This window comes from Corvus kubaryi, unplaced genomic scaffold, assembly GCF_017639235.1.
Source record: "Corvus kubaryi isolate FWS band 111438036 unplaced genomic scaffold, C.kubaryi_AGA036_p1.0 76, whole genome shotgun sequence".
Classification (NCBI taxonomy): domain Eukaryota; kingdom Metazoa; phylum Chordata; class Aves; order Passeriformes; family Corvidae; genus Corvus; species Corvus kubaryi.
In genome coordinates this window covers 11,294,556-11,307,562 of record NW_024582063.1, presented here as the reverse complement: position 1 = coordinate 11,307,562, position 13,007 = coordinate 11,294,556, and the positions used below count along the sequence as shown (strand labels likewise).

Here is a 13,007-nt window from a genome sequence, read left to right as displayed (position 1 = left end):
AATATAATTTATTGTTTCAGTAGAGCAATTTAGCTACCATTTAATATGTTCTCTCTTCTCCTCTTATGAAGTCTCAGTAAAGTCTTTTTTGCATTGAATCAGACTTTTAAGGAGAACACCACAAACAACCTTTCATTCAGTAGAATCAATCAATCAAAACCTGGCCTTCCTCAAATGCTATATATAATGTAGTGGTCATGAGAAGTGCCATATCACCAAGAATCATTACCCAAGGCCTGAATTAATTTTGCTAGACAAGTTCAGAGAACTTTAACATATCTTCCCTTCTCTTTGACTTGAAGGGAAGATGTTCTCAAAGCAAGGTGGTAGCAGTACCTCCACTGCCATTAAATCACCATATTTATAACCTAGCAAGAACAACATTTAGTAACAATTATGATAAAGAAACCTTTCTTATGGCTGACACAATACATCTAATTCACACAAAGAAATAAAGATAATTAAAAGCAAATTTTTATATTAAATCACCCAAATCTAGAACTCAGGTTCTGTATTTTAAAATTCAAGAATGTGCATTGACCTTTTTCATCTTCCCATTCCCACCAGTCCCCCTAGCCCTCGAGCATGAGATTTTGAGGAGAATGACTCTGAAATTGCCATTTCCTTACTGAATGCATTTTCTCCCTGAAATGCATTCCATTATCACTGCTTGTTCTTTTTCAACAATTCCTACAGATACTTTTTTTACTGAACTGTATTAATTTTTACCATTCCACAAAAACTAAACAAGGGCATGATGAAATTCTAACCCCTTCTTAGGAAGGATTACAGAAATGTTAACCAGGATAAAAATTAGGCATTTGGCCTACACTAGCTTTGTTATTGATGATCACATACATGACCCTGAAAGAAGACATCTAAAGCATTCAATCCTGAGTGTATTGCCGCAGTCTGAGTAAGATGTGGTAAGTTTATTTAGTTACAAGTAAAACACAGGCATTACAAAAGCATTCAAATCACAGGTAACCATAAAGCCTATGTGTTTTTCTTGTAAAAACCCTAATCCTATGGAAGGACATGTAATCTTAAACACCACACATCTTGATCTTTGTAGCAACAGAATCATAATAGAGCTCTAGAGAACTACAAAAGGAATCTTAGCCTTTCACCAGCCACTCCAGAGCAAGCATTTCAGAAAAAAGTCACATTTTTATCTGATTCTTAAAGATAATCTTGCCCAATCATTAAGAGTTGACAAGATGCACAGCAAATCTCTGTTGGCAGCACCGTTCTAGGATAAAAATTAACAGTGAAAAAAAGTGTTAAAAGTGAAAAGAAGGGTGACAAACCTAGAAAAACATGCCTTTATATGGAACATATTATATTATATTTGTATTATCCATAGAACTAAAAAGCCCTAGTGATAGTCCAAGATTCTACTATGTGGTAAAAGACCATTCCCTTATTTTCCATACTCTAACCAGATGATGTAGAAACAATTTCAAATAAACCAGAACAACCTGAAGCAATTACTCTTCTGATACATTTAATCTGAAAAATGTCTAAAGATCCATCTAACTACAACTGTAGTTACTACAGCAAAAAAAATTATTTTCAATATGCTGTCCATAACATCACCATCAATTATGTGGCAAGCAAAGGAGCTACAGTTTAAACATTAAATCAAAAATTAAAATAGAGTATTTCAAAGTATTTTATGTCTAAACCAAGGAGTAAATAGATAAAGAGTACAAGACATAAAAAAGCACCAACACTGAAATTTTGCCTAAACCTGCTAAAAATATCCCAGTATTGGTACCCAATATAATCTTAACATGTTTTTGCTCCAGAGCAACCCAAACAGTTGAACATTCAATCAGAAGGATGAACACAAGGTCTCAATTTTGAAATGCTGGTAATGCCAAAGTAATGTTTTGTTCAGGAGTACCAATAAAAGGTTCATAACACCAGCAGCCACTTTAACACAATGAATTTCCTTCAGTCCCACAGCAGCTTCCCAGCCTAAAGCATTTGCTCTACAGTCCATTTCCTTCTGATCCGCTACTGAAGTAGGAACCAGGAATCTCATTGCTTCAAACCAGCATACAATACAAATGGCTTAAAAAGCTCCTCACAGCTATGGGATGTACAGCAGACATCAGAGGATTTGACAATGCAGCCTGAAACAGCACAGAACCATTGGTTTATACCCCAAAATATTACCTTAGGCCTCCCATCGTGTATCTTTTCAAGAAGACAAACAGATTTTTATGCTTTAACAAGATCACATTTTTTTAAGAATGTCTCAGACTGGTTCATTCTGAAATAGTCATTAAATTACCTGCTGCACATATCTGTCAGTGGTTTTCCACATGTAGTAATACTCAATGATGCTAGTCAGTGACTTCCAAGGGAGCTGAAAAACATTTGTTACAAGTTAAAGTGGTCCCAAGAAATTGCAACATCCACTTCTTGTGAAATCAAGTATAGTTGAGACAAATACTAAAACCTGTATTAACGTATTAAATTACATTAGAATCCATATGTAAACAAACACATTGCAAGTAATAATACACAACCTTTCCTTACAGTATGCAGAATTACATTATCACACATCCAAATCTAAATGTAATTTATTCTATTTAAGCCATATGGTTAAACAAAATGATCAAAACAGAATGCAGATTTCCATCAGGAAACACAGAAGGTAATATCTCTATTATAAAGTGTGTCAGATGGAGAATAACATTAGGACTAAAAGAAATCATCTTGACAAGACTGTGCTCGAGTCTCATGATAATTTTGCTCTTAAAAAACACAAAGGATGCAGATTTTTCATGTCCCATAACAACTCAGCTGCTCATACATTACCACTAGTTTTGCATAAACTCCCACATGCTCTCAACCATTATCAAGAAACAAAAGGATGTGAGGGACAAATGTTACCCTGAGCAACAAGAGTGATACTGACAATAAATTTTTCACAAAATTCTCTGTACAAACAAGGTACATTTGATAATGACAATTATTTTGGGTGCCCACATTCATCGGTAAAATAAAAATGTATTAACCTAAGTCTAGGGAAGAAAATTAAGCAACAAGTTTTAATTATCACCAAATAACCTATTAAACTCCACAAGGTCTTCCTGTAATTTAAATTACGATGTCTCATCCAAAATTCATGCAATTTTTCTTCATAACTTGGAACGTTACTAATTTGTCTGTTATATTTTCTAGAGGCATGCATTAATGCAAGTATTATCTGCTTTCTAGAAATGAGGATGATGTTTAGGAGATTCCAGAAAATACAGGTGTGGAAACTGATCTTTCCAACCTTACTGACCCCATTAGGCAGCTTTCTGCATGCCTTAAGTCAAAAAGAATAGTTTTCTGCACCTTTAAATTCCTAAAACACCAGCGGAACACCTTCTCAAAGTGCCTCTCCCTGCATGCAGAAGCTCACTAGTTTTTTGAGCTGCTTGATTCAGGGTCAGAGTTAGAAGTGTACCAAAGTGTATAAATCCCCAAACATTTGCATTTGATTCAAATGTAGCAGTGTATGAAATGCATATGCTGATGTCCCAATAAGCAGTAACACACTTCAGGTTCTTAAAAACCTTTTGCTATCTCAGGCCATTTGTGTCTTGAAAGAAATCTTCCCCCAGAAAGTCCAGTGACATGAAGATATGTTTGGTTTGAGGTGACAGATGAAACGATTGTCAGTCTCCAGGTCCACCTTCCTCCTGGCATCCAGGTGAAATGCTGTCACCCCAACCTCCTGCCATTGTCAATTAGTTTATTTTAGCATATTCACATTTATTTTCCTTCCTGAATACTTACTGACATGTTCATGGTCCAAATGTTTGCCATTTCTCTAGAAAATACTTTAATCTATTTTAACTATGACTGTGACACCAGTATGTTCATTCACTCAGTAGGCATCTACAAGTAAAGATAATTAAGATGCATGGACCAAATAACTGCAATCCTTTTGCACTTTGATTCAAAGCTTGGAAAACCTGTTTGACAGATTGAGTATGGATAACCTGCATTCCATTTACCTATGCACTTAATGCACTGAACTGCCAGTGAAGCTGTCAACAGCCATAGAATAACATATTGTCATTAGCAAATTCTGTTCTTGAAAGAAGTAAATATGCTCATCTGCATAACATTTTTGCAGGAGGAAATTAGCAAAAGCTATCAGCTCTACAAAAACAGAGAGAGGGGAATTTTAAGTTTCTTTAGTTTCTCCAGGGTAAAAATAAACCAATCTAATCAGATCAGCAAGAAAAGTTTAGGATTATAAATCATCCTAAAATGAACATGGTAATTTTAAGGCATGTTTTCACAATTTTCTAAAGCTGGAAAACTGTTGCTCCTGCTTTCTACAAACAGTTCCAAGTCTTGATTACCAAGGCCTTTCCTGCCATATCTGAGATGTAATAGTTATGAATTAGTGAAAACTGTTGATAATGAAAAAACTTAAGAAGTATAACAGCTTTGTCTTACTGTTAGGAAAAGCTACAGTTGGAGAACTTAAAATATTCATTCTTTTTCCATTCTACCACCCTGGGATGTGAAATAATTCAAGCACATCAAGTAAATTGAATTAGCTTACAAGGTTTAGGTTGATTAGGATTCACACAGAGTCTTAAAGATAGAAGAACCTCTCCTATAAAAGTCAGTCAACAATTGATGAAAATTATTATTCAAAGGCTAGACTGGTAACTTGATTACAAATGAGCATCTCTTATGTATGAAAAAAAGGTAAAGTCCTTTACATCATTTAATTTATAATAATCTTGTTTACTAATATTTAGTGTTTGTAGCTTAATACTTGAGCTGCACATCTAACATCAGACAGTGGCAGTTCATAGCAATTGCTGGAAAAGTAAATGAATCTGCCCTTTACAGAGCTATCATGTAAGGGCTGCAATTGCAGCTGCTGTGCCTTGCAAAGCTGGGCCGACTCAGAAGAGGCAACTCCTCTGGGATGTAATGACTCAGGCAGGTCCTACATCATCCTTCTGCTTCAGGAGACTGCTACCAACCACCTCCTGCCATGCAACGTGACTTTCTTGCCTGTCCTGTGGCACCACTGCTTGACTGCTCAGGTTTGAATTTAATCTCAGGCACTGCAGATTTAATTTTATCACTAGATCCTACGTGGGTGTCTAACAAGTTCACACACACACTATCAGTTCATTTGCCCTTGCTCTAAAAGCACATCTACGAGTCCTTAAACTTATCAATGGCTCTCCACTGGAGAGAGAGATGACAATAGATAAAAGTATTATCATGGAAAATCGCTGCTTAAGTGCTACATATTTATACCTACCTCACCTTGCAGAAACTTTTCACATATCCATGATCTAAATCTCGAAGCACTATTTTCGATGATTACTTAAAAAGCAAATGTGTGTTTTCAAATCCCTGTACTCTTAGAATGCTACATAGGAAGTGAGAACACATATATTTTACACTAGAGAAATTAAGATATCCCAAGACTACACAATGATTAGCATAATTGAAAGATTTCAAATTAGAATTAAATAAAGACTGTGCACTGTTATTAGTACCATATAAATTGAGATATAAAATAGATGTTCTTCTAAGGATTTTTTAAAGTGACACTTTTCCAAAGATTAAAAAAAGTGACTAGGAGTATATAATATCCCTGTTCTAACTAAATGAAGCTATAATTAATTAGTGCTCCACATCCATTTGTGCTGCACTCTGACTCATGGTTAAGGTGCCCTCAGTAGGCTACGCAACGCTATCACCTGTGTGTGTCTCCTGCTTCAAGAGGAGACCATGGGAAAGTATCTGCATTTTGGGAAGGAAGATTCAGTGAAAGAGGGAGGGTATCAGGAATCTATCTGAGACAAAATTTGAATATTGCAAACAGCTTCTAATAGAATCATTCAAATACCTATCATTTGAATATTACAAATGCGGAGGCAATTCTTGCAATGCATTGCTATTCTGTATCACTTTAATGTAGTAGTAGGTAACACAGAAATTTTACAGAAAATAAAAATACTACATAAATACCAGAGACAAGCCTTCTGCATAGTTATTCACAAATTGTGTTAGGACACAACTCATAAACAGCCAATAAAATGTGTTATATGCTTAAGGCATTTTTAAAAGCCAAATATTATATATTAGGAACCATTTAATTAGAAGACATAGCTCCTGAATTATTGTACAATTACAGCTGAGAACTATTTGTCTGTATGAGAAATAATATGGAATGTAGTTTACATTAAGATTTCAGTTCTAAAAATCTATAAAATATTATTTTTCAATAATATTTCCTTGAACTTACAAGAGCTGTTTCATCCATGATGCAACTTTCAACCTTATGTCATGAATGCAGTGAACATTTTCTCCCTTGGGAATCTCAAAATGAAGCATGCAGATATAATACACCTATTAAAATGTCAGTTCACTAGAAAAACAATAGCCTTCCCTTCCCACCTTCATTCAATTACCTGTTCCATTTCAAATTTGTGAAAATGAAGGAAAGACAGCTTAGCTCATTGCCAAGCCTCCTCCCACTGTCCCACACTCTACCTTGGAAGGACTTCTACATTTGCCATACAGTACCTTTTTTTTCCCCTCACAAAGATCATTAATAAACTTCTGCAAAGAAAATAAAAAAAATCTGAGCTCTCGGAGTCAAGCAGGATGGGATTAATGTGAAAATGTTTCAATCAACTTCAGTCTTAATGGAATTCCTTTGGTTCAAATCTTAACCTCTCCATAAAGCCCAACCTGAACTTGGTACAACAGAGGAAATGTTTTTCCTTGAAAGAAAAAGGCTCTCCATAAAATGTGTAAAAAAATTCGCAGCAAATTACTAGCAATTCCAGCAATCAGTGTTAGAATCTATTTAATTTCATTACTCTGCATTAGAATTAGCAAATTAAAGGTTTACTGCTCTATAGTCTGATACTTCAGTACCAAAACCAGTGTAGTTAGAACATATTGGAAAACATTTCTTTCACTTTTCAGAGCTGCCAAAACATCTAATATATCAAAATAACTCCCTGTAGTACATTTTAAAACCTATCTGAATATAAATTTCTCTCTGCTAACCATAGTAGGAAACCCCAGCTTTCCAAAAACACCCAGGGGAGTCAGCCATGTAGCTGCTAATGAATTTCACTGGAAATTGTGGAAACACTCTGCAAAGTTCCCAGACCTTTTTCAGATGCTTGTAAAATCCTTGTAAAAATCCTTTTTAGAATGTCTCAGCATGAAACATCCTACGTGGTATTAAACCACTAAACAGATTATCTTGTGTCACCATCATTCCAAACAAAGAAAGCACATTGACTTTCAGCCAGATAAAATGCATACATATGTTAATCACACGTACTTGTTACACAGATTTCTCCCCTAGCTAAACCTTCCAAACCTACAGAAAGCAGTTATGCTCAACCATGGCAACACACAGCTACAGGAAAGGGCACCACTTTCATACTTACAAAGTCTTGTCGAATGTCATTGAAGTCCTTGCCATACTTTTCCAAAGCCTCTTCAAATAAACTAGCTTCTGATGCTGACCACTCTTCCATTTCATCTCTGCATAGGACAGGCCCTCCCAGTGGCACTAGAACACTGATGGCACTGCTCAAATCATAGTTGTGTTTATGCAGTGTGTCCATTGCGTGAAACTGGCAGGGACAAGGAGAGAATAAAGATGTGTTTAAATAGACAGTAGTCCATTTCAGTTAATGCAAATTCAATATATTATTCTCTATAAGCCAAGCCAGGAGCCTCAATTGATACTAAATTTAGAATCTGTCTCGATATCATCATTTTCTGCTGCGGAATATGAGGAAAATAAATGGTTTATTACCTAATCTGGGAAAGGAAATACCTTGATAAAACGTTTACCAAAAATGACATTAGTTTATTAGTTCCCGCAAATTACTAGCAAACACTTATAAAGAATCTTTAGTTGGTAGAAATTGGTTCCAAGAAACCCAATAAAGACAGTGGCATATACTGACTGCAGGGGCCATTTTCAATTAACAGAGGCTTTAAATAGTAACTAAACAGCTGCTCAGACATCTATGAGCTCAATATTTTCTCATTGCTGGTGAAGGAAGACACTTATTGTTTTCATTATCATCATACTGAAAGAACAGCAAGATTTTTGTCCCTTGCTAAACCCTGTTGTCACAGATTGGTAAATAAGGTTTCTTTGGTTGATTCCCTTTCTGTTATAGAGAAAAACAGAAAACAAACAAGTGAAAACAATCTTCCCACTGTAGGTAACACTGAACGCTCCCACTGCTAACCAATGATGGGGAATATGAAGAGTAAACAAATCCACCCGTCAGGAAAACGAGCAACAAACAAGAAGCATTTCTGACCCAGTGTCCCAAAAGAGCCCATCACCACAATACAACTGGCTGTGCTGAAGGAGATATCAGAGTTAGAAGTGTAATAATGTTTGTGACTCTATATCAGTCTCCTTCCAGTGTGTCCCACCACAGTGCTGAGCTCCAAGTGTAGCGTGCAAACTCTCACACGGCCACAAACCCGGCTAAGAGAAAACCTTTCAGGGAAGGAACATTCCTGTGTTATGTGCCAGTATAGCAATTCCAGCTGAGCTTCTGCATACAAATCTACTGCAAATAATGGATTTTGCTTCTCTTTTGCCATCTTCTATGAATGACTATTGTCTCTCTCCAGTGTTCACCATAAAGTCTTTGAGTGCTATCAAGCGCAAGATTCTGGAACTGTTTTGTCTCCAAGAAGCAATGTCACTATTATCCTGCAATGTATCATTTTACTTATGGTTCAATCAAATTCACCAGCCTGGAGAAAAGCCATTGTTAAAATCAGGTATTCTAATATGGAAATATGCAACATAATGTCTAAAATCCATCAGCTTCATATTAAAGAATGTACATTGAAATCACTGGTTTATTGCTTACCATTCAGGCAATGAGTAAACCAGGACTAAAAATTGAACTCTTACAGTAGATGTGTCACTGAGGTTTAAATCATTTTTTAAATTGCAGCCCTCATGGAAAAGCAGTACACACAGGCCATCTTCCAAGCAGCTGCTGAATCCAGATCTATTCACTGATCCCAACTTTCTCAAAAATGACAACAGAAGTGAATAAATCAGAATCTTGCTCTTGCTTTATGTTTGTTTTTCATCTATAATAAACATCTGACTCCATAACACTTTTTTTGATAATAGTAAAGATTCATACTGAAGTCTGCGGATAAGTGCTGTTTTTGCTGAGCTGTCCTGTGACAGAAGACCACTGACAAGTCCTCTGATAAAAACTCTGCCTTCTACAGGTTTGTCAGCCCTCACCTGCATCCAATTTCCCCACTGCAGTGCAAACTGTGGTAGCAAAAGCACAAGAAGCCTGAAGGCATTCATAGAGGCTGAGAGAAAAAGTCCTGGAGTATCTTCTTTTTATCTGCTTTACCCTAAGAAGCAGGAGGCTTGGAGACCGGGCATTGCCTCTCCCAAACAGAAGTCTGAAGGACAGAGTAAGAACCTTCCCTAAGAACATTTGCCCAGAGCATGCTGTCCAGCACCAACAAGGGGGCCCAGCAGAGGAAAACTGTTAGCCACACACGCAAGAGGCAACTTCAAATCCAAATATAAGCAAGCAAAGGAAGAGACTTTCCACCAAAAGCTAAGGAAGAGTTGTATGGAACTGAAAGAAAGGGCCTGAGAGGGCATCCTGCAAACCAGCCACACAACACAGCTCCAAAACCAGCTGCAATTTCAGACTGAACTGCCTCCAACAAAGCACTCAAACTGGAAACTGAGTGTGGATTCTCCAATTCAATATTTTAAGTGTGTTTATCTTAGGAGCCACATATATGGAAGTCTAATAAAAATCATTAAAAAGACACCATCCAAAGTGCAAAGGAAAAGACTGTTCATCCTTTTAATTTTGAAGAGACATCCAATATCAGATTGAGGTCCCTACAATAAAGTCACATAAGCTCTTCTGAACAAACCCACTACAAGGAGCAAGTGATTCCATCAACCTGCTTTGCTTTAAATGGCTCTCATGATCAGTATATATACTATGAAATATTTAGGAATCTGAAACAGAGGGTCTTCCCAGTCTCTTTCTCTTCTTAGAGATCAATTTTCATTATAAAATAAAACACTGCCTTTGGGAAGGCCAGAAATGCAAGTTTTAGTTGGTTGTCTCAAGTCTTTACCACTGTAAGAGAAGCACATTTTTTATCATCTAAGAAGGTAAACACATTGTTTCATGTCTTCAGTAGGGTTTTCTAAAAGCAGGGGGTTTCCTATCTCGTCTCATTACTTTCCCGACGTTTTCAAAATAAAGGAGCTTGAAAGCAGCCTCTCAGCTGTTATTCTCCTGCAAGAAATGTGTACATAAACCCTGAATTTATCCATGTTTATAATCTAGGCTTTTTTTTTTTTTTTTTTAATATCAGCCTGTTTACAGTTATGCCTGATTAAAACAACTAATTAGGAATAATGGAAAGCCACAGGTGTGGCATACAGAAATCCCATTAATAGTACCTCAGGTGCAAGGGTTATCTGCCTTGCATTAAGAAGATAGATGGTATAATTTTCTTAGTGTTATGCTCCTATATCCAAAGTATAAATGAGACACACCACAAGTTCTGCAAATGTCTCTACTAACTTTAACTGCTGCTGAAAATATGCTCCAATTAACATGGAAATGTCTGAAAAAGTAACTATTATAATGACAAATATGTCTTTTCTTAACTTAGAAGGAAGTATGTTGCCAAAAAGCAAAAAGTAGGTTTTTAAAAAGCTGAGGGGGTAGAAAAATGAGAAGAGACAGACACAATAATTAAGTCTAGGGTGGCTCCTCTGATGCCTCATTACAAGATATGCCTTTCATTAAGTGTAATGGAAGTTAATGGACCATTTGCAATGAAGAAACATTAACATGGCAAACAAAGTATCCCTTTATTAGCAGCATTGCACATATACTTTCAAATGAGAAATTGCCATAAGGATAAATCCATTCTACACTGAATACAGTATGCAAATAAAGAAGGTATATGCAATATGTGGAATTTATTCAAAATTCTTAATTAAATGAAATAATAAAATGAAAAATATTAAAGAACTATTCTGATGAACTAAATAAAGTATTTAATGTGAACAGAATTGTGTTTGTAAAATTCATATTAGCAATTGTGAAACAGAAAATTAATTTTGAGTATTACTGAAAACACTACATTTTACCCCTACCTTTATGATACTATCATAATCCAGACTAAATCAGTTTCCTGTTCAATAGCCTTTGAGTACACTGCAAAAGGTAATAAATTAAAAATTTTTCTCACCGTAATAATGAATTTATCTGGAATACAAGAATTGTCCCAGTGAATCAGACCAATCACCCATCTAACTAAGCATTGTGTCTCTCACAGTAGCACCAAAGAATGTTAGACAAAATATTCAGGTAAGTCTAACCACAGTCTGAGGTTAGACCATTTCATTGACCAGCATCTACAAAGCTTGAGAATTAGGATGTTTAGAATGTACGCCTTTCCCTATTCTCCTCAGTATTAATTTATGTCCTATGGTACATAATTTTTCTAACTATTTTTTAGCCTGCTGGTATTGCCCATTCCCACAAAATTTTGTGCAACTGAATTCCAGGGACTCTCTATTCATTCTATAAGGCAGCCCCTTAACTATTTTAACTGATCTGCTAGTTTTATTGAGTTTCCTCTAATTCCAATACTCCAGCATCTGGTAAATAGCAGGTCTTCTTTAGCCTAAACTATGTGACAATGTTTAGGTACAAAAACACCTAAAATAATAAAACAACAGTTGATGTCTTTGGATATATAAGTCAAACTTGATTCTAGGAAACAGTAATATTTTTTGTTCTCACATAGTGTTCCTGGCATACTTTATTTACTCTAGAACACCTTCTCATCTCAGCTAGTATGATTATACAGAAACAAACCTCTAATCAATATATTTTTCACTTTCTCTAAAAGACACAGGTGCTTACATTAACAGTGAACAGCATACTAAGGAAACATAGTAAGAACATGCTAATTAAAATGTTCTTAAAAAATATGCTTACAAAGTCAGATTGCTTATCCTTTAGAAAATGTGATGACATATATATCCAGTAAGTGCAAAGTATTATCCACACAATTTTCAATCAGCTTTATTACCGACATACTTTAAATGACACTGTTGAACTGTACTGAATGAATCCCTCTAATATGTGTATTATCCATTCTGCTGTGGGTATCCACAGCTGTGGATGATCCACAACTAAAGCCAAGTGTTGCACAGTGTGATTACAAGGGCAGCACTGAGAAGCTTAGAGAAAACACACGGGATTTTCTAACACACACCCACACCCACACACACCCCCTTGCATGCAGGTATCTAAAGGACAACAGGCAGAGAAGGGGGACTTTGGAGTAACAGAAAGTGTTGAATTCACAGATATAGATGTTGTAGGAAGTTTAAGAAGCCACCTACCAGTGTGATGTCTCGGGAAGCAGCAGCTGCACTCATGTGTAAACTGGGTTGCCTGACAGAACTACTGCAGTCCAAGGCTCGAGCAAACGTGCCAACCGCACTGCAACAGAGGAACAGGAGTGACAGCAAATACACAGAAAGGTGCAATCCCTTATATCAGATTACATCATCTCTATAAAAGTGTCCTTTTAAACATGGAAGTCACATACTGTTACTGTTAAGATTTCAGGTCTCTGCTAACAAAGAACAACTTGATAAAGACAAACCACTAAACACTGCAGCAAATATGCTGACCTTCTCCCCCCAAAAGTAATGACGGACATGTAAGAACAGCAGCTCAGAAACAGAAGGTACTCACAGAATTCTCATGTACCAACCTCTTAATGTATCGATTTTTCAATTAATTGCAAAGTCAAAGGTTCTCCACAGTTTGGAGTTTACAATCGAGACTATTATTTCTAAAATTAAAATGCTATAATAGTGCTTAAAAATTATCATTCAAATGAAAAAGGGGGTTCACCATGTC

At 36.1% G+C, this 13,007-nt stretch overlaps 1 protein-coding gene across 1 annotated transcript in view; it reads right to left on the bottom strand.

Annotated features, from left to right (window-relative positions):
• The window catches only part of MTA3 (metastasis associated 1 family member 3), a 130,207-nt gene that overhangs the window by 56,519 nt on the left and 60,681 nt on the right, over positions 1-13,007 (bottom strand). The window contains exons 7-9 of the mRNA XM_042051561.1: positions 12,482-12,581; positions 7,461-7,649; positions 2,303-2,377 (exon numbers count right to left, since the gene is read on the bottom strand). Coding sequence (XP_041907495.1) covers positions 2,303-2,377; positions 7,461-7,649; positions 12,482-12,581 — 364 coding nt within the window. The remainder of the gene's footprint in view (positions 1-2,302; positions 2,378-7,460; positions 7,650-12,481; positions 12,582-13,007) is intronic.